Raw genomic sequence first — 20,604 nt, forward strand, 5'->3', positions numbered from 1 at the left:
ACCTCAGATTCTCTATCAAGACTACAGCCAATTTTAGGTAAAAGCGCCGTCTTTTTTCTTCTCTTTTTTCATCAAGTTTAGTAGTGAGTGTTTTGATTTTTTTCTATAATTTGTGGTATAATGTTATTACTTTTTGGATTAATATACTTCAAGCTCTTCTAAATGTCGTTTCCTTCTCAACTAGACAAAAATGCTTATTCTATTGCTCAATACTAGCTTTGTGCATAATTTAGTCAATTTCTTGTCATTTTCAAGTCAAAGAAGATTTCCTTTGACAGGTTTCCTGTTTGACTTCAAGAACTTGTTCCAATTTTTTCCTCAATTCTTCATTCCAATTGCATTTCGACTTTCTCAATACTTTAATTTCCTTCATCAACTTTGCCATTGCTCTTTTCACAACTTCTTTAAAAATTTTAGCTTGGTCATCAATTTGCTCAATTGGTTTTAAAGCTTTGTTATGCAAATTAAATTCATTGATAGCAGAAAAAAAAGCTTTTTGGCAAAAAATTTCCAATCTGAATTTTTATATTCAATCTCTTCACCAAAGTTAAATTATTATTCTCGGTCATAGGATGCCCCTGGGCTCCGTGACTTAAGTGATTAAGAGTTAGATAATTTAAGTGGCATTGTAACAAGAAGCTAAAAGTATCACCACCATCATCAGCACAGCACAACAAGATAGTGTCTAAGAGAAACCAAGTCTATCCTTAGAGGGAAGACAAGAAAGAGTGAACTATGCTAATGGAATCGAGAATTCGATCATATGCGTTGACAATTATCTTTAATCATTAATTATAAATTATAATTATTCCTAATAATATACCAGATAACACGATATTCTCTTTTTTGTTTTGAGAGAGAAATATGTACTGTACCACTTGAGAATCCCCAAAAATAATGTTAAATTCATAATTAAATATAGGTGAATAAATTTTTATTTTAAATATATTTAAAAATTGATTCAACCCTTTGAATAAACCGAACAAACAAACAAAAATTGAAAAATGATTAATTTTTGGATTAAAACTATCTGAATCATCACTATCTTCAACAACCATGCATCGATTTTTCAAATCAGCTGTCGATAGATTGTTGTAGAAAGTTTTACAGTTGATATTGTAATTCTATGGGGTTAGAAATAATTTGGACTGAGATCCCGTTAACATTAATAGTTGGAGGTTTTTTTTTTAAAATAAAAGTATTAAAGACGAAATGTTTTATTTTGCACAAATTTGTATGTGTTATGTGATTTGTCAATAATGACTGGAAGTTTGTCTGTAAAGGCTTTCTCAGAATCTGCACAAATAATCGAAGTCAGTTCGGTTTTATGTGGTTTTATACAATATCCGTTCAATTTTGAGAGTTCAGCTGAGTTTTTACCAACAGTAACTGGAGAATTGAAGTGAGTAGAGTTTTTTAATAAACTGGAAAATGGTTTAATCTTAGTATCATCTCGTGAACATGTAAAAAAATCAGAAAGTGATTCTATAATGAAAGAACCGTCTAATAATTCACTTATAATATTAATTTTGGAAATACTTTGTATTTCCGATCCACGAATTGTGATCATAAGGATGCTGATTAAATATTCCAACAGAACCCTTGAATGCTCTTCAAAGGTATTGGGAAAAATATCCAAATAAAAGTTCCACAATGGAAAAAGTTCATTTGAAGCAAAGGTGATGTTTTTTCCCAAAAAAAGATCTGGTAATTTTTTTATTATAAGCCGGCAACAATTGTCAAACTTATCCTTTGACATTTCAATGATGCTATCATTGAAGTCAAAATGATCTATTAAAATATGAGATAAAATTATCTCAACAAATGATTGAAAACAAAAAACAGTGTCATATAAAACAGTAATGGGAATGAATTGTTGATTTTTTGTTTTAACAAGTGCAATTGTTGAAGAGAATTCATCGATTTGGACAAAAAGTTCTAAAGATGAATCAACAGTTGTATTGCTCAATTGGTTGCCAATTTGAAAAGCAGCTATATCTCTGATTAGATAGTAGTTGATTTTATATTGTTTTTTCTTAGCTAAAGTAATTGCAGCTTCCATATCAGATACTTGGTGGTTATTAAAATGAAAGGGTATAATGATGTAAACAGTTTTTAATTCTCCCATTACAAAATCGCATGATGATCTGATCATTTTTATTATGAATTCCGCCATTAGCTGGTTTACTGAAAATTCAACATCCCGTTTACCTTTTGGTAAAACAATAAGTGGTTTTGATCCCCATTCTTCAAAGTTTTTTATTGTTAATTTAAAGGATTTAAGATATTCATCAAGATCTTCCACATTTTTACCAATTAGTTGATACAAGTCTGCTACCGAAGGTCCGAATTCTAGGTCGTCATATAGATCTTTTGCTTTCCTTCCAATAAAAAAATTTTTATCAACATATGCAATCCAGTTTATTATTTTTTTTTCTCTGTAGTCGATTTCAATTTCTACAGCCTGTCCATTTGAAGCTGTATAACCCACTTGCCAACCTTCTGCTGTGAAATTCATGAGTACCGGTCTTTCAAAAACCGCTTTGTATTTTTTGGGTATTTTAGAGACTGATGGAGGTGCCACGATAGAACCTTGAGATTTTGAAAAGACTGAATCACTGGTTAAATCTTCCAGAGGATTTTTTGTTTCTTTTATGACTGGAAAACCTTTAACTGATAATTTTTTGACCAATTTCAAAACCAGAGATTCTGTTTTCTTTTTCTCTTTGGAAGACCACATTGTAATTGAGAAATTTGTTTTGACAAATTAAAAAGTTTAAATTCTTTTTAAAAATAAAAAAAAATGTGGAAGAAAAAAAACAATTATTAATTATTGATAAATTTAGAATGTATCTAAAAGAAGCTTGCACTGATATAATTTTTTTTATGTTGTGATGTGCTCTTATGAAATTAAATGGTTTTGTCAATCTTATGATGGTGGTTGAATTGCCAAAATTTTGATATATAAATATCAAAACTAAACAATTTTAAATAAAAAAACAACATGAAATAAAATAAAAATCTCGTTTCAGCATATTACAAAAATATCTGTCTTCAGTCTCAGAGTTGTTGTTTTCATATTTAGTTTAGTGAAGTATTTAATGAAAACTTCTTCACCTTTAAAATTTGATAAAAGAAACGTTTTTGGGCTTTGTTTGAACTATTGGCACCTCATACAATCATTAATTAAATTATTTTAATATGATTAGTAATTAATTTAATAGAATATTTTTTTCATATAAATTTTTTATTTTTTTTATTTTTATTTTTTTATTTTTATTTTATTTTATTTTTTTTTTCACTCTCCAAAATCAAATATAAACTTGATCCAATACCCACATACAAAAAAACAACAACAAAGCAATCTAACCATCATCTTCTTAATCTCTTTTAAACTCTTCTTATCTTTTTTCCATCCATAACCCCTTCCCATTTCTACTAATGCCCGAACAATCGGTTCCCTCTTATGACGAGGGCCGCAAGGCTTTCCCCGTCTACTTTTTTCTCTTTATGTGCGTCCTCTTTCTTGGCCTTGTGCTTTTCCTTCCAGTCATCAACGGTGTCGGTTCCTACAAAATCGCTGCTCCCCCCCGCATTTCTAAAATCAAGTCGCGTTCCAACAATGAAAAGGCCTTTGGATCTTCTTCCTCTGCAAAAAATCAAACCTCTGCTGGTGCTACTGCACGCCGCCGTGGTGCTGGCGGTCCTTACATGATCCCAGGAGGTGAGCCAGTTGCTTACGCTGCTCCTTCATACACACCTTACGAGGACTCAACGCCAGTTCCTGACTCCGTTCAGGCTTCCACCTCCTCGTCTGCCGCCCTTCGTGCCCGTGTCACTTCTGCTGCCAAAAACGCTGCAAAGCGAGCCTCTGTCCATGCTCCTGAGCTTCGTTTCACTTCGGCACCCATTGCTTCGAAATCGCGGCCCACATCCATTGTCGGACCTAGTCCCAACACGCGTAGAAGTTTCAACGCAAACATTGATCCGGACTTTGATATTGATGCTTTTATTGAGCAGGAAGAAAAGCAGGATGAGGAGGATCGTTTGCGAGATGCCGCAGATATGCTGCGTGAACAAGCCAGAGAAACTGAAATGGACCGTGACACTATGCGCAAACTCACTGAACAGCGTCTCGAAGGCCTGGCGTAGCATTTAAAAAAAATACTCTACTATTCTAAAGATACACCAGGACATTAATCTAATTTTTTTTTTGTACAGTCTAAAATAATCACAATTTAATAATAATCCAATGATAATATATTAATTTTTTTTTTTCAATAAATTTTTGTTTGTTTATTCCGTCTTGCTTCTATTCTTTGCGTGCTGCTTCGTGCGGCTGGCCCCCGTGGTCTTGCCCGTGTCCTCATCGAGATCCTCTTCGTCTTCGTCGTCCTCCTCTTCTTCGTCTTCCTCAACCTCCTCAATACTCACGAGCTCACTCGGTGCATCACCAGCCTCCGGAGCCTCTGCTGATTTTTCGTTTTCTTCATTCTCCTCTTCCTGTTCAAGCACTCTTTCATGCTCCTCTTCTTCCTTCTTCTTTTCCTCCTCCTCATGTAACAGGGCATCACGCTTCTGCTTCAACTTCTCCTTACGCAGCTTGCCCTCATACTCCTGCTCGTAAAATAACATAAAGACACCCTGTGGCGATAAAGCTTGCTCTTCAGTAACCTGGGAAACTGTCTGGTCACTGATTCGCCACCACAAATTGTGTCGACACTTGCGGAAACAAATGTAATGACCAAAGTTGTGAGACCCAAAGTGTACAACCACAGCCTTGAGATTATACAGCAACGAGTCGGACTGGGGTTTGTATGCAGCCTTCTTCTTATGCTTACCATGATGATGATGATGATGATGATGATGATGATGCTTTTTATGCTTAGTCTCACTGTGAGCAGCAGCAGATTCTTCTTCCTCCTCCTCTTCTTCGTCATCATCTTCACCCTCCTCGTGTTCAACTCCTCTCTCATCAGCTTCTGCTCGAGTAGGAATCATGGGCTTGCGTGGGTTAAGATTTCGAGGATCCTTAACGTCATTCACAACAAACGGCGCTAAATCAAGCTTCACTGGGAATGTGACTGGTACTGTCAGTTTGCGAGAGTATCCTGTCCGCATATCAAAAACTGATCGGTTAATGTGAATTGGCAAAATGCGGGCAGTGGGCTGAGCAAACATGATTTGCTTAGACTTGTCTCCACGTTCCTTGGCACCCTTGGCCTGGAACTCCTTATACTTCTTTTCATCAATGACAGGTTGCTTAAGAGCTTCAGTGATTTGATCAATACGAGTCTCAATGCGATCTTTGAGTAGTGGTGGGAGAACCTTTGCTGGTTGTATTGTTCCGTCTTCAGCAATAGTGGGTTTTCCTGAAACCATGTCAATAAGGCTCTGCTTCATATTGACCAAACTGCATCGGTAACATTCAACTTCAGGAATGACTTCGAACTTTGTATACTCATGAAGAAGTTCATACAAGTCAGTTTCGCGCATGTCGGCCTCCAAACTCAAGCCAACACTTGACACCACTTCTGCACGAATACCTTCAGTTTCGCCGCACTTTAGACACCCAACACGTACGGCTGTTTCACCATCAAAGGGAGTCAACAACCGCGGGTGCTTATTATTTGTTTCCTCTTTAGATTTACCTTCTTCATCCTCGTCCTTTTCATGCAAAATGTTCTTTGTATCGCGCTCCAGCAAGTTCATGACTTGTTGGAAGTATTCTTGCGCGTCTTCTTGGTCATATGACATCCAGCGCTCGGAGTTAGAGCCCATGGACTTGACAAGGTCGTTTGCGGAATACGTGTGCTTGCTTGTAGACTTTGTATTGATTTTGTGAATCAAATCACGTAAAGTAAGAGTAGCATTGGCAGATAGGTACTTTTTCTTGCCTTCAATCGAGCCCATATCATCGCTAGCTGCGTTGGCAATTTCATCCAGAAGCATATCAAGTGAATCAAGTGAGCCCAATGCCTGTACAATGGAGTTCATAAAGCATGTATTGCCTTCATTGTAGAGGCCACCCATCTTGGCAATTTTAAGCTTCTTTTCCAGTGCACGCTTGTGTGCAGCCTTGGTTTGCTTGCGCAACTTACGCGCGCGCTTCTCATCAATAGCTTCAGGCTCCACAACAGCAGAGTTTGGAGCCGGAAGAGGGGTAGAAGTAAAGAGAGAATAAGTAGCCGATTCTGGGGTTTCAGGAGGGGGTGTGGACTCTGGAGTGGTTACCGGAGAGGGGGTAGCAGTTGTTGCATGGGAAACGGGCTCTGCTGAAGACTCTGCAACAGAAGCAGCAGCAGCAGCAGCAGCAGCAGCAGCAGGAATGGCAACAACATGGTCAATAGAACCATTGGTAAGTTTAGGTAAAGGTTGGTCCTTGGCCAGCTCATTGTCTAGAGTGTTGGGAATGAAATTTTTTGGCTTAGTATGAGTAATAATTGGGTCAATAGTTTCTTCTTCCTCCTTTTTCTTTTTTGCATATTCTTTGTCTTTTTCCACCCCTTGATTCCCTTGTTCTACTTCATCGTCACCATCATCTTCTTCGGCCTCGACCTCAGCCTCGGCTTCACTAACATCATCAAGATGCCCATTTAATTTTTGTCCTTCTTCTTTCTCTTCCTTTTCCTCTTCTTCTTCTTCCTCCTCCTCACTTTCTTCACTTTCTTCAGTTTCGTCGTCGTCATCATCGTCATCTTCTTCTTCTTCAAAACTTTCAGCATTCAAGTCAATCAAATTCTCACCATCAAGCAAGTCATCATCTTTTCGTGTCTTGATTCCTGAAATCATATCCGAGATGCCTTCAATAGCTGTGGAAGCCTTTTCAGAAGCCACATCGTAAATTTGACGAGCAGATGTAGATGCCAGGTCGACAGTTCCGGAAATTGTGTCAGATACCATGGCGTATAGATATTGTGCAGAGGTGGTCACTGAGGCTACGTATTGATTTGCCTGGACCTTAACAATGAGTTTTTGAAGGCGGGTTGGTGGCCGTGGAGGAGGTGGAGGAACAGAAGATGCTGAAGCTCTACGGCCGCTGCTGCGTTTACTTTTCTTGTTTGGTTTAGTAGTATAGTAGCTTTGCTGCTGGGTTGCAGAAGATGACAAGGATGCTCGGCGTTTGCGTTTCAGGAGAGTTGTTTTGTAGTACCAGTAGGTGATGAGAGCACAAAGAAGAAAAAAGAGAGTGAAGGAGACGATTGTGTTTGTGCGCGAAGATTTGATAATGACTGGAGGAGGAGGAAGAGGAGGTGACGATGCTTGGATATGGTTAATTTTTCGACGCTGATGTTGTTGATGAGACTTTTGTTGGAAAATTGTGCTGGATGGTTTATTATGTGGTACCTGGGCTGAATCACTTGCACGATGCTGGTGATGTTGACTGTGAAGTTGCTGGTTAATATAGTTGTTTAATTGAGCAAAGGCAATTGAAGGAAATCCTACAAGTGCCAAAATTGTGTAAAGTAATAATGGATTGTTTGGGATAGGTAAGCTTTTAGCTATGCTTTTTCTATCTGTTGATTGTAGAGGATTTATTGATTGTGATTGTGATTGTGATTGTGATTGTGATTGTGATTGTGATTGTGATTGTGATTGTGATTGTAGTGGTGGTGATGATGATAATTGAAATTGTGGAGGAGGTTTGTGAAGGATTTTTTGAAAATTTTGACTCGAGTGTGAAAGACACGTGACGTTGTGCGCTTGGTAATTACAATGTATGACATTACACTCTGCCGTATTTTTGGCAGTGGTGGTGGTATTTCTTGGGTCGGCGCTTAGAGGAAAATGAAATTGTTCCGGTGGAGGCGGTGGTTGTGCATGTGTGGGCGAGTGTAGTGGTGTTGGTGGTGGTGGTAATGGTAGTAGCGACAGGCTGTCAAAAACCAAATCGTGTTGGACAGGCGTTTGGCCAAAACTTGCAGCCGCGGAAGTAGCACTTGTCTTTACTGGAGAGCTTGAATATAATAGATAATTTTCATGACAGGAGAAATGCCTTCTAGTAATGGTGGGGTAGTGATACTTTCGATTGTGATGTAACTGCTGCTTTTGCTGTAGTTGTTGATGATATTTTTGCATAGTAGACAGTTTAATGTGTTGGAGGTTTGGCTGGTAAGACGCGTCCGTGGCTAAAGGAGTGGCAGACATTGCTTTTTTTTTTTTTTTTTTAGAAAACGGTTTCTTTCTTTGTTAAGAGTCAACAATGAAGTAAAAAAAAAAAACAAAGAAAAAACAGCCAAAGGAAATTGATGATGAAGATGATTCTATAGTCTAAAAGCGATTGTTTAGGAGAATTGAAATGCCACGGTGGAAGTGTCGTCGTAAATCATCAGTGGTGGTGGTGGTAATTTTTTTTTTTTTTTTGAATTTTTTTATTTAATTTTTTTTTTATTTTTTATTTTTTATTAAATTTTTTATTTTTTTTTGGAGGTGGTAGTGAAGGTTACTTAGTAATTCTGTGGGCTAAACTGTGTGTGTGAGTGAATGTGTGTGTTTTTTATACGGATTTAGACTGGTGGTGGGGCAATTTTTTTTATTTTTTAGCCAGAAACAAAAAAAAAAAAAATGATCCTATTGTAGTCAATTGGTATGAAAGCAGCACTCAAAAAAACGAGAGATATTCGGTACCAAAAAAAGAAGAAGAACAAGAAGAACAAGAAGATAATGATGAAGTCAACGTAATATTTGTAACTAATAGTAATAAACAATCAAAACAATAAAATACTTCAGGGGTAGAATGGATACGCAAAAAAAAAAAATCAATCTAATATAAATAAATAAATAACGGAATGAATATAATACTTTAAAGATTGATGATTGAAAGAAATATATATATATTTTTTTTTTGAAAATTAGGGGAAACAAAAAGGTTTTTATAAAATTCAAAGTCTCAGTTGATTTACAACGTTTAGTTCATTTTTTATCTTAAATTTACAAGATTCATGTATATATAAGTACCTTTTATACTAAACCCGTATTCTTTTGTAACTAACTACGACCTATTGTATATATATCTTTCTGTACTATCAATTCTTAGCCAGACATATTTCTAAAATAATAGACATCATTTACTTGCAACAATTGTCATTTAAATAGAAACCCATTTGTTTTTTTCCCTCCTCCCCTATCATTCACACCGTTTTTATATTTTTATATTTTTATATTTTTATATTTTTATATTTTTATATTTTTATATTTTTATATTTTTATATTTTTATATTTTTATATTTTTATAAATAAAAAAAAAATTGAAATTTCATTCGGGTCCTTTTTTGCTAGCTGCAATAAGCCACATCGGTTTGATCGTTTCTGCACTTGAGACACATGGCAATTGCTTTGCTTTCAATACAGTCTAATTGAAATTATTTGATAAAAATCTAAATTTGGTGCTGCTTACTAAATAACCAAACTATATATATATATATATCGATTTGTTTACTCATCTCGTTAACCATCTCTCTTTAGCATTTTTCAAACAGCAGCAGTTTTGCTGGTTAGTTTGATGGAAGGAACCCAAAATGCTTCTTTTTTCAATATATCACTAAAAAAACCGTTTTTGCCATTTTTTTTTTTTTTTTTTTTTTTTTTTTTCGGACTTCCTTCTAGAACAAAGTCATGTGACATGTTGATATATTTATATATGTTACAATATTAATTTGTAACAAATAATGTCATACCTTTTTTTTTTTTTTTTTTTTTTTTTTTTTTTTTTTTTTTCAAGGGCAAAATCTTTGATTCAACCTTCAGTCAAAAATATCAAAAGATTTCTTTCAACTCAAACCTCACAATAATATCCTTACAAAATGGCCAAAAAAACTAGTAAGTCTTTTTAAAGATGTTCTTTTTTTTTTTAAAATAAAAATTTTTTTTTAACATTTTTTTTTTCTCAGGACAAATATCATCTCGATCAAGAGCTGCGCGACGCGCCGTATCTCCACCCCCAGAGCTCGTCGACACTGCATCTTCCGAATCTAGCGGCAAAGTCCGTGTGCTTGAACACATTGCCGATTTAACAGTTCGTGGTCAATACAAGTCTGGTGATGGTGACGATGATGACGATGGTCCTGGTGCGCACATCACCGAGTCCCTAGCGCTGGGCGTTGTAAATGCGCAAACACACAAGGTTGGCAAGTCTGCACCTGCAGGCCGAAAGCAAAAACTGTCAGCAAAACAACGGAAGAGACAAATGGACGCGGCACTAAAAGCAGAATCCTTAAAAGATGTCTTGTCAGTCAAGGTTGCACAAAGCAAAGATAAACTTCGGGGGATTAAGGAGCGAAAGAAAGATTGGGAAGATTTTAATCGTACAGTCTCGACTAAAGGCTCCAAGTCAAAGTCTCAAGGTGATGATGGAGAAGCAGAGTCTACTAATCCTTTTGCTGCTCTTTTTAATGAAGAGTAAAAACTACAAAATGGAAAAAAAAAAAAGATATTTATTAATGCAAATGACGGTATACTAATGACTGATAGATAATAGACTGGGGAATTTAAATCATAGATTAAGCATAATTATGAAACGAAAAAGGAAAATCATTTTTGAACTATAAAAATCAAAATATATAATAAAAAAAACGGTTATATATATAAAAAAATGAATGAACAAAAAAAAATTTATATAAAAAAAAAACAAGACAATAAGTCTTGAAGAAAAGAGAAGGAAAGGAAAAAATATATGTATGTTGGCTGCAATTTTTTTTTTTTAAATAATTTTCTTAATTTTTTTTCTTTTTTTTAACATCAATTTTCATGCTTTTCTTAATTTTTTTTTTTTAAATTTTTTAAATTTTTTTTTTAATCATTCCTTTCCTTCTCTCTTCAATTCTCATTTCTTTTCAAAATCACAAAAAAAAAAAAACCTCCTCATTCATGTCATCATCCTCCTATTTTTTCATTCTTTATCGGTTGTACTGACGGCCCCCATATCCCTGATATTGGTTATGGTGGTTGCTGCGGTCCTTGCCCCATCCGCAACGCAGCGTCCGGCCATTAAACTGTAGTCCAGAAAGCTGAGAAATCGCCAGAGCAGCATGCTCATGAGTGTCGTACTTGATGAATGCATACTCACGGTCTTGCTGGTACTTGAAGTCAACAACAAACCCAAAGTTCTGCAAAACGGGCAGCAGGTCGTTGGGCACCGTGTATCCGGGAATGTTGCCCAAGTAAACTGTAGTTTGCCAGTTGGGAGTCTGACGCAGAACAACATCATAAGGCGGGCTTACCTGCACGGGCTGCTGAGATCCAATTGGTGAAATCTGTCCAAGAAATTGCTGCTGTGGCTGCTGCTGCTGCTGTTGCTGCTGCTGCTGTTGCTGTTGCTGCAACTGTTGCTGCTGTTGCCCATCGTAGCCCTGCTGCATACCATTGTTGCCATTGTTATTGTTAAAGTAAAGCTGCTGCTGGTTAGAAAACTGAATAGGAATCTGTTGCTGCTGCTGTTGCTGCTGTTGCTGCTGTTGTTGTTGGTGATGGTACCCATTATGGTTGTTGCCACCGTCATTACGGTGGTACTGATGGTGGTTATTGTGGTGGTACTGTTGCTGTTGCTGAGGGATACGTTGAGAGGCCCAGTTGCATCGAATGGTCCGTGACCCAAGCCATTCACCATTCATACGGTCAATCGCCCGCAACGCATCATCTTGGTTGCGAAATGTCACAAACCCGTAGCCACGCGACCGACCAGTGGTCATGTCCCACATAACATGCGCATCCGACATCGAACCAAACCCAACAAAGGCTTTGGCAAGACAGTCATCGTCAACTTCAGACGACAGATCACCCACAAACACATTAAAGAGCTCAGGGGTCTTGGTAACATTGAGGGATTGGTATGCCCAGTTGATTTTAATTTCCTGTGAAAAAAAAAAAAAAAAATTATTAGTAAGTGAAAAATCACACTTTTTTTTCCCTCTAAATTGCTTTCAACTTACAGTCTGGTTTAAAGCCCGGCCATTAAGGGTGTTAAAAGCAAGCTCAGCACCGTTGGGATCGCTGTATTCGACAAAAGCATAGTTGAAGCTGCGCTTGTTTTTGTCAGGGAAAATCTTAATGGACAAAACATTGCCCGTAACCCGGAACACTTCGTTGAGCATATCCTCAGTAACGTGCTGATCGATATTACCGACATAAAGAACCTTCTTGTTGATTTCACGGCCTCCTTGTGAAGCATTTGCTGGAGAAGGACCCTCCCCATCTTCAAGCCCCGCAGTCCCGGGTGCAGACGTATCGGGCGTCACGGCATCAGAGTCGTTGGAAGCAGCAGAAACAGCAGCACCAGTAGAGGGCGAAGCTGTAGAAACGCTGACTGGCTTGCCCGAAATGCTAGAAACGTCGGAGGATGCCGACACCACAGACGATTCAGTGGCGGCCGACGGCTGTTGCTGTGCGGTGGTGGACTCAGCGGACATTTTGCTGTGCTGTGTTGATATGTTGGTGGATGGTAGGAAAAAAAAAAAAACAACAGAAAAAAAAAGTTTAAACTAAAATTTTGGTGGTTGTGAGAGAAAAAAAAAAAAAAAATTGTGTGCATTGTTACTAAAAGGTTATGACCACCTTTACATCATAACTTACAACAGCTTAATACAATTCTACTACATATACATCTACAAATCCAATGCATCCTGGCGGCCGATCAACTTAACGCCCGGCCGCACAACGCAGTGTTTATTAACTCCTGGAGATCCAAATACCTCAATAAACTCAAGATGTGGTGACTTAGATGTAATGGCCGTAATGAGCTCGTTGGTAAGCGCACGTATAAACCCAGCGTTAAAAGAGGTCAGTGCAGCAAACGGTGCGCGGTCTTCACCCAAAAATACACTCTCAAATGGTGCCGTGGTTAAGTCCAAGGAATTAATATTGATGCGTACTGCTGACGGTCGCACTAGCTCAAACATCGCACCTACTGCTGTGTCACCAAGTCCAATGCAGCGTTCTAGACTGATAGATGCAAGGAGAGGATTATGCGACTGGCGTTCCAGCTGTGCCTGCCATGCACAAAACATGTCTGCAACAGCTTCATCTGTCAACTGGTCTAACTGAGCAATTGAAAGGTTTTGCAAACGTAAGGGAGAACAGCATGGTCGCAGGCCATCGGTAATGAATTTATCAGTCAATTCAGAGCATCCATCTAGCACTAGCGTTTCAAGTTGTGCTCCAACCGCGTTCAAAATAGCAATTACCGTTTCATCAGTGATAAGCTCAGCATCCTTGGCCAGAACGACCTGCTGTGGTGGAAACGACAAATCAAGATGAACGAGATTCGTAAGCCCTGGAAGCAACATGTACCCTGCAGGATCAGTAAGCCCAGACATGCGGTGCAGCGTAAGATGTGTCAGGGATGATCCGCAGGCCTCGACCAGCACGGCAAGCGACTCAGAATTAAAACGGTGCGAATTGCGTAAATCAAGTTTGCGCAACCGCGATCCCATGTCAACAAAAAAGGTAGCCCAAGCGTCCCCTGACACCAGGAACGCACCATCTAGCGCAACTTCAGTTAAATGAGGTAAGTTTTTTGCACACCTTGACAAAAAGTCTGAGCGCAACTGGCCACACATTGATAAAGTCAGCGATTCAAGATTTGGGCAGTAAGCTGTAATAAGATCCAATGTATCAGCATTGATTTGACTGCAATCCCACAGTTCCAGACGCTTCACAGATGGATCAAGAAATAACCGTGCTGTTTGAGAAGTAAGCTTACGGTTGCGCGACAAAATCCGCGCAATCCGATCTCGGTTGTAGAACCCCAAAGACCCCAGTGCCTCCACATCTTCAATGTAGTTGGTAATCACTTGGATACACATTTCCTGTAATGAGGAAACATTTGCAAAATCTTTGCGATCTAGTAATGCAGCAGCTACACGCCGGCGGTACATTTTGGAGGACTCACGGGCTTCCTTTTGAGCATTTAATGATCGCGAACCTTTGCTCTTGTTGAGCTTTTCCTTAGAGCACGCAAGACATAAGAGAAGAGTACCTGAGATGCGCTCATCTTCTGTAGATTCTGGTTCTTCTTCCTCAGGTTCAGACTCAATGTCTTCACCTTCTGCCTGCCGACGTAAACGTTCCTCTAGCTTAGCCTGATCACGATGTTGTTTCTCCACTAGTTTTTTCATTTGTTGCTCCTTAACATACTTTTCTTGAATCTCCTGCGGTGCAGACTCCGAGTACACTGTGACTATAAATTTACAGTGACACTGAGCACAAAAATCTGTTTGGCCCGGTAAGCGTCCACGGTGTCCGTGACGACGGCGAAACAATTCTTCATCATTTTCGTCGTTTTGGTACAAACCTAAGCGGCGCCCATAATCGGAAGAATCAGAAGAGTAATCATCATCGTCATCGTCGCCCCGTTGCTGTTTTTTGGCAAGTGCTTTTTGTTGCTTTTTAGTCAATTTTTGTTTCTTTTTCCCATTTGTGCTCGAGGCTGCTTTAGATTTACGTTTGGCTGCAGATCTGGCTCGCGAAGTCCTTAAAATAGGTTCACCATCTTCATCCTCATCCTCAACTTCCTCGGGCTCATGTTCAGATTCGTCGACTATTTCGACTATTTCATCATCAGATTCCTCCTCTAACACAGTTCTGGCCGCCGTTTCTGCTGCTTCTACTGCTTCTTCGGCCGCATCTGCAGCTGCTTCCATTTCTTCTGGATTCTCATTATCTGAGCCTGCAGCATCTCGCAGTCGACTAAGGTACCGATCACGAATAACTTGTGCTCGAATGTTTTGTTCACTTAGAAATTCTGTGAGGGCCGAGTTAGGTCCACGCACATTACTGTTGGCACTCTCAGTTGGCCGTGTTTCCCCTCTTCGGTAGATTCTTCTCATTGTATGTAGGCCCGGGTTGTAAATTTAGTTTAAAAATTTGGAAAGATTAAGTTCGGTCAATGTTTTCATTTTTTTTTCACCCATCTAACGTCACTAAACGTTGCCCTTGAAAATAAACGTGACTAGATGTTAGGGTTGCTATCTGACTGAATATCCAACAATCTATAAAAAAAATTATCCGATATGTTTATTGTTTGTTTGTTTGTTTGTTTGTTTTTATTCAAGGGTTACAAATTATCCGATATCATAGATAACCAATAAATGTTAAGTTGAAATATATTATAATGAATAGATCTATTATATATATTTATATTGATTTAATTTAATTTAATTCAGTGTAAAGACCTTTTTTGATGTCAATTACAGATTTTGGCTCAAATGCACTCAAATTTGTCAATTATTTCATTGACTTTCTTCCTTTTTTTTATTTCGTAAAAGAAAAAGCTACTGTAAGAATCTCCGCAAAATAATCCAGTAAAGCAAAATACAACAGGTATATGACCACCACACTTTTTCTTTGCATTTGAATAAGCCTTGACTAGTTCGCCATAGCTTCCATAGCCGTGTTTGTTGAAATTGCAGAAAAAACTACTGATAAACTTAAAATGTGATGGAAAAAAATGGGTGCCGGTTAAACTGTTGTAAAACCTGACAGCATGGTTGAAGTTTTGAATGAGGAATACCTTTATCATTCCATATAGTTCAAATATTCTCTCTCTCAGACTCAAATAACTTGCTTGCTTGTTATTATAATCCAGAATATGGTAGCGAAAGATACCTAATATTTGTTAGATAACAATTATTTTCAAATCCATTATTCTTAAGCTTACCAATGCTGGGCTTAAAGCCTTTGAGAACCGAACTGATTATTTGATTGCCATTTTCAGAGAAATTGACTGAATAAATTCTGTTATGACCATCTCCTTCGTTAATAGTCAAATACTTTGCCGCCATAAGGTCTGTATTCCCCTTTGCAAGTGTTTTTATACAAGAAGCAAGCGATCCAGAGGTCAATGGGCCACGAGAACTAATCAAAATGTTATTCAGGGTATTAACTGCTACAACTAAATCATCTTTACTATACACAGTAAGATTCACTTCTTGTGCTATAATTTCTGGCGTCGTTACCATAAACCGAACATCATTTTCAATATAGTTCAGGCAGGATGGATCGTAATAAGGCAAAGAACTAGCAGTAGAATTATTTTCCATTGAGTCAAATGATTGATTTAACAACAAAAAAAATAACTTCAAAATTTAAAAAAAAATGGATCCATATTTATATATCATGATGATCCTATTGATCTAAAACTTTACACGATTTCAATGATTAGATATTTGGCAGTTTACAATTCTGCAAACATCAAAAGTTTCAACTTTTTGTCCACAGTTAGAAAAACAAGGAATTTTAAACCAAAATTGTTTTTAAAAGTTAATCAATGTCAAGTCTTTAATAAATTAATTCATTTTTTTTAAAGATTTTATTTATTCTGAGAATATATAAACAGGAACATCTTCAACAAGCCTAGAAGCAGCTCGTTTGTCTCAGTTCTCTACTAGCAATGCTTAGTCAGAATCGTAGAAAAAAATTTATATACCCCACCTGAACTGTTCTCACATCTCACCACACTGTGTAATAAGTACATCGTGGGGATATGGCCGGTTGTTTTCACCGGTTGGCACGTATTCAATTTTGCGAACAACATCTTGACCCTCAATGACACGTCCAAAGACTACGTGCTTGCCGTCAAGATGAGGCAGGTCCTTGCAACAGATAAAGAACTGACATCCATTGGAGTTTGGTCCTGAGTTAGCCATAGAGACATTAAACTCCTTGTCTATTGTAAGTTAGTATAAAGAAAAAATCAAGACAAACATTTATACTTACGCTTATGAATGAAGTTTTCATCGGGAAAAGTTTCGCGTCCGTAGATTGTCATGTGGCCTGTTCCATTGCCTTTGACAAAGTCGCCTCCTTGGATCTATCCTTTGTTAACAAAGAGCACTATCATTGCCAAAAATAACATACCATAAAGTCGCGAATCACCCGGTGAAATGATGAGCCCTTGTAACCCATGGGCACTGTATTGACACGATACTCTCCTGTACAAAATTGACGGAAGTTCTCTGCAGTCCGAGGAACATCTTTAGCGAAAAGCTCAATCTTGATACGTCCGAGGGGTTGCGCTAAAGAAGAGTTAGTCTTTAAAACGGTGAAAGGTAGAGGGGAGGGAATGACTTTTGCTGAAAGATTCATACTACTCACGCCCTAGTGACACCTGCACATGTTAGATCTTTTGTTTCTATTCTCTTCTCTTGTCCTTTCTCAAAACTTACATCCAGAAAAACTACTGGTGGATCAAGGCTAGCCATGTTGTGTCGTGCTGCGGTCTCGGTTGGCCTAATGTGTGAGTGGGTGGCCTTTTTTTAAGGTCAAGTCAGATGGCCCTTCACGTGACACTCGGCCCATTTTTAGCCTTTTGGTTTTTCCTCCCCACCATCAAAAAGAAACCTCCAGAGTTTTTTTTTTTTTTTTTTTTTCTAGCACACTTTTATCCCCAACTTTTTTTTTTTTTTTTGAGAACAGAACCAACATTTATTTAACAATTCTTTAAAATGGCCCCCTCTAGAAGAAACTCCTTTGTTCATCTTTCTCGCTCAAACTCACTCGAGTTTATCTCCACTGCTGCGCCTAAGCTTGAAACCGCAGTCGACCGCTCAGTCCCAGACCATGAGCCTGCCGAAATTGATGAGGAAACAAAGTACTTCCACAACAACCCAGCTCCAAGCTATCTTCCCGAAGTCAAGAAGAAGGTTTCCGACTTTATTCAGTCTCACGCTGGAAAGCGTCCAATTGCTCTTGTGACGGTAAGTAGACTTTTAATGGCGACTGGACTTTCCCTAACTTTTTTTTTAAAAAATCTTTAGTCTGGAGGAACTACTGTTCCACTGGAAAATAATACCGTCCGCTTTATTGATAACTTCTCTGCAGGTACTCGTGGTGCCACTTCCACCGAGTACTTCATTGCCAATGGCTACGCAGTCATTTTCCTCCACAGACAGTTTTCTCTGCTGCCTTACTCCCGCCATTATTCCCATACCACCAACTGTTTCCTTGACTATCTGGACGAAGCTCCCGATGGTACAGTCCAAATCTCACGTCAATATCAGGACCAGATCCAGCCTGTGCTGCGTGACTACAAGCGAGCTGTTGACCAAAACCTGATGCTGTTTGTTCCCTTTACTACTGTTAACCAGTATCTCTTTACTCTTCACCTCATTTCCCTGGAACTTAAGCCTGTGGCCCATTCCTCTCTCTTTTACCTTGCTGCTGCCGTTTCTGACTTTTTCTTGCCCACATCACGAGTCTCCGAACACAAGATTCAGTCCAAGGGTGGCTCTGGTCAATTGACTGTTGACCTTGATCCAGTCCCCAAGTTTCTTAAGCGTCTTGTAGAGCAATGGGCGCCGGGTGCCATGATTGTGTCTTTCAAGCTTGAAACTGATGAGTCAATCTTGCTATTCAAGGCTCGTCAAGCTTTGACCCGTTACGGCCACCAACTTGTCATTGGAAACTTGCTCCAGACTCGCAAGTTTGAAGTCATTTTTGTTACGAATGATGCCGTTACGCCATATCGCATCAGCAAGGAGGACGAAGAAAATGGCAAGGAAATCGAGGCCTTGATTGTGCCCAATGTGGTTGAGCTTCACAAGAAGTGGATTGCCAGTCACGAGTAAGAGAATTTGTACATTGTTGTATAACATTTTTTTTATATTTATTTAAAGGAAAGAAAGACCCACGCCAAATTGGAGACCCTTGCGCAGACCTTCACTTTCACGAGCAATCAGTGGCAGAGTCACGTTGAGCTCAAACCGGGCCACAGGGTGTCTGTATGCCAGACCAAACCCAGCCGCAATTGACGGCTTGGTTGCAGCCTCCAGCAGTGTGCCCTTGATGTCATTCTTGTCGAGTTCGAGCACAGAGCCGCCATTGACAAAGGCCAAAAAGCGGAGCGGGTTAGTGCGTGCAAGGCCCGGGATACGGGCAAGCAGCGACGCACCCTGTGCGACAAATACATCACCACCGAGCGAATCCTGATCTTGACGGGGGCCCATAGCGTTCAGCTGAAAGCCGCGGACGTCGTTAGCACCACCGAGAAAGAAGCGATCCATGAAATGAGAGGGGCCATTGTAAGAGTAGAGGAGACCACCGCGCAGAGAGTACTGCATAATAATGTCGTCAGCAACTCCACCAGCAAGCTTCTTCTGATGAAACAGTTTTTCAATAGGACTTCCGTCACTACTGAGAGAAGATCCAGCCCCAAGAGAAAAACCGGTGGCCACTTGACTTTCGAAAGTTGTTTTTAAAAAGGGTTTGTCTCCATATTCTGGTCCCAACAGACCACCAATCTCATTGCCAAACTTGAAGTAGTAACCAGATGAAGGCATAAGCATGTCGTTACGCTTATCGTGGATCATGCTCCAAAAAAGCGAAGTCTTTATACCGTCACCGGCCAGTGTGCGCACCATATCACTGGCGCCAGCGTTAACACTGGTAATTGTACGTAGCACGGCCTCGTATCCAGCCTCAACATGTGGCGACCGAATTTTAGCAGAAAGGCCCTTGAGGACTTGTTCGTGGGCTGCCCATGGAATACGTCTTGAAGAAGTAAATGCAAGCAGCTCACCGCGCCAGATTGATGAGTTCAGCAGTGGTGATGTGAAGTTGAGAAGGTAAGATGAGCGTGTACGGGTGCCGATGGACGCGTCGAAAGAAAGAGTTTCAGCACCGCCAAAAAGTGACCTCAGTACAAAGTTAGCATAACCTGTACCTTCACCGTTCCCGAGATCGGTACCTGTGCGTGCTGTGAACCGCTTGGCTTGCTGCAGTGTCACAGTTGCTACAAGATCCAGGTCTTGCGGGCCTGCCGCCGAGTAGAAGAGTCCTGGGGGAGCAACGTCTAACCCAACATTCACGGACTTAAAGATTCCAAAGGAGTTAAGAGCATTGTAAGTCTTGTCTGAAGCAGCAATGACGGTGGCCAAGTCTTGGCCTGAAGCGTCGAGAAGTGGCTGGATCTGGGCTTCAAGAAAACTGCTGCGACAGCTGTTGCCGCCAACCACCTTGACGCTTTGAAGAGTGGTTTTGCGCGTGGAATTTCGTGCAATCTGATGAATGAAAATTAGCAATTTGTCTTAAGTGTGCAAGAACATACACAACATTTCAACATACCATATCATTAAAAGCTTCATATTGCCTTATTTGCTCTGCTTCGGCGCGCTGGATCTCTTGCTCAGTCGGAGCATCTTTTTTATTATTATTTTTTTCATTTTGCTTTACTGATCTGCTCAGTTTATTGAAGAGCTTTGAGTGAAAAGTTAGAAATTCGGGCTACAAAGAATCTTTCTGTGTAGTTGGCTTACCGGATCTTCTATATTAGCAGAATTGATTGTAGACATTTTGTTGGGCTATGTGCCTTTAAGCTTTTGAGGGATCACAGAATTTGAAGAGTCCAATTGGGAGGTTTTGAAAAATAAAAAATTAAAAAAAAAAAAAAAGGCTGAGAGAGCAAAAAGGAATTGGCTGGGAGCATTTTCAGTGGACAACAAGTCCTAGTCACCTGATTTGATATTTCTAATGAACGCGACCAGTTTTAAAATTGATGGGGGAAAAAAAAAAGATTTAGAATTCTATCAGGATCATGATATATATATATATATATTTTTTTTTCAAAAAAATCAAGTGTTTTTATTTTTTTTTGGAATTAAATAGAAGTGACAT

General features: G+C 39.2%; 9 protein-coding genes across 9 annotated transcripts; 3 read left to right on the forward strand and 6 right to left on the reverse strand.

Annotated features, from left to right (window-relative positions):
• Positions 1–3,441: 3,441 nt before the first annotated feature.
• Positions 3,442–4,152, forward strand: SAPINGB_P002905 (uncharacterized protein; the record flags this gene model as incomplete). Its single annotated transcript, XM_031997623.1, has 1 exon — positions 3,442–4,152. One exon carries the CDS (start codon positions 3,442–3,444, stop codon positions 4,150–4,152), a length of 711 nt encoding a protein of 236 aa, XP_031853514.1.
• Positions 4,153–4,296: 144 nt separating this feature from the next.
• On the reverse strand, positions 4,297–8,148 carry SAPINGB_P002906 (uncharacterized protein; the record flags this gene model as incomplete). The annotated part of the gene is made up of 2 exons (XM_031997624.1): positions 4,297–7,384; positions 8,024–8,148. 2 exons carry the CDS (start codon positions 8,146–8,148, stop codon positions 4,297–4,299), a joined length of 3,213 nt encoding a protein of 1,070 aa, XP_031853515.1.
• Positions 8,149–9,803: 1,655 nt separating this feature from the next.
• SAPINGB_P002907 (uncharacterized protein) lies at positions 9,804–10,402 on the forward strand (the record flags this gene model as incomplete). Its single annotated transcript, XM_031997625.1, has 2 exons — positions 9,804–9,819; positions 9,891–10,402. The coding sequence occupies 2 exons, from the start codon at positions 9,804–9,806 to the stop codon at positions 10,400–10,402; spliced, it is 528 nt and encodes a 175-aa protein (XP_031853516.1).
• A 493-nt stretch (positions 10,403–10,895) lies between these two features.
• Positions 10,896–12,404, reverse strand: SAPINGB_P002908 (uncharacterized protein; the record flags this gene model as incomplete). Its single annotated transcript, XM_031997626.1, has 2 exons — positions 10,896–11,849; positions 11,928–12,404. 2 exons carry the CDS (start codon positions 12,402–12,404, stop codon positions 10,896–10,898), a joined length of 1,431 nt encoding a protein of 476 aa, XP_031853517.1.
• A 195-nt stretch (positions 12,405–12,599) lies between these two features.
• On the reverse strand, positions 12,600–14,822 carry SAPINGB_P002909 (uncharacterized protein; the record flags this gene model as incomplete). Its single annotated transcript, XM_031997627.1, has 1 exon — positions 12,600–14,822. The coding sequence occupies one exon, from the start codon at positions 14,820–14,822 to the stop codon at positions 12,600–12,602; it is 2,223 nt and encodes a 740-aa protein (XP_031853518.1).
• Positions 14,823–15,569: 747 nt separating this feature from the next.
• On the reverse strand, positions 15,570–16,034 carry SAPINGB_P002910 (uncharacterized protein; the record flags this gene model as incomplete). The annotated part of the gene is made up of 1 exon (XM_031997628.1): positions 15,570–16,034. One exon carries the CDS (start codon positions 16,032–16,034, stop codon positions 15,570–15,572), a length of 465 nt encoding a protein of 154 aa, XP_031853519.1.
• A 402-nt stretch (positions 16,035–16,436) lies between these two features.
• Positions 16,437–17,195, reverse strand: SAPINGB_P002911 (uncharacterized protein; the record flags this gene model as incomplete). The annotated part of the gene is made up of 5 exons (XM_031997629.1): positions 16,437–16,660; positions 16,711–16,804; positions 16,852–17,009; positions 17,089–17,101; positions 17,160–17,195. The coding sequence occupies 5 exons, from the start codon at positions 17,193–17,195 to the stop codon at positions 16,437–16,439; spliced, it is 525 nt and encodes a 174-aa protein (XP_031853520.1).
• Positions 17,196–17,438: 243 nt separating this feature from the next.
• Positions 17,439–18,560, forward strand: SAPINGB_P002912 (uncharacterized protein; the record flags this gene model as incomplete). Its single annotated transcript, XM_031997630.1, has 2 exons — positions 17,439–17,690; positions 17,751–18,560. The coding sequence occupies 2 exons, from the start codon at positions 17,439–17,441 to the stop codon at positions 18,558–18,560; spliced, it is 1,062 nt and encodes a 353-aa protein (XP_031853521.1).
• A 42-nt stretch (positions 18,561–18,602) lies between these two features.
• SAPINGB_P002913 (uncharacterized protein) lies at positions 18,603–20,282 on the reverse strand (the record flags this gene model as incomplete). The annotated part of the gene is made up of 3 exons (XM_031997631.1): positions 18,603–19,991; positions 20,056–20,187; positions 20,247–20,282. The coding sequence occupies 3 exons, from the start codon at positions 20,280–20,282 to the stop codon at positions 18,603–18,605; spliced, it is 1,557 nt and encodes a 518-aa protein (XP_031853522.1).
• Between the last annotated feature and the right edge of the window lie 322 nt (positions 20,283–20,604).

Source organism: Magnusiomyces paraingens (assembly GCF_902498895.1).
Source record: "Magnusiomyces paraingens strain CBS 517.90 genome assembly, contig: contig2, whole genome shotgun sequence".
Lineage (NCBI taxonomy): Eukaryota > Fungi > Ascomycota > Dipodascomycetes > Dipodascales > Dipodascaceae > Magnusiomyces > Magnusiomyces paraingens.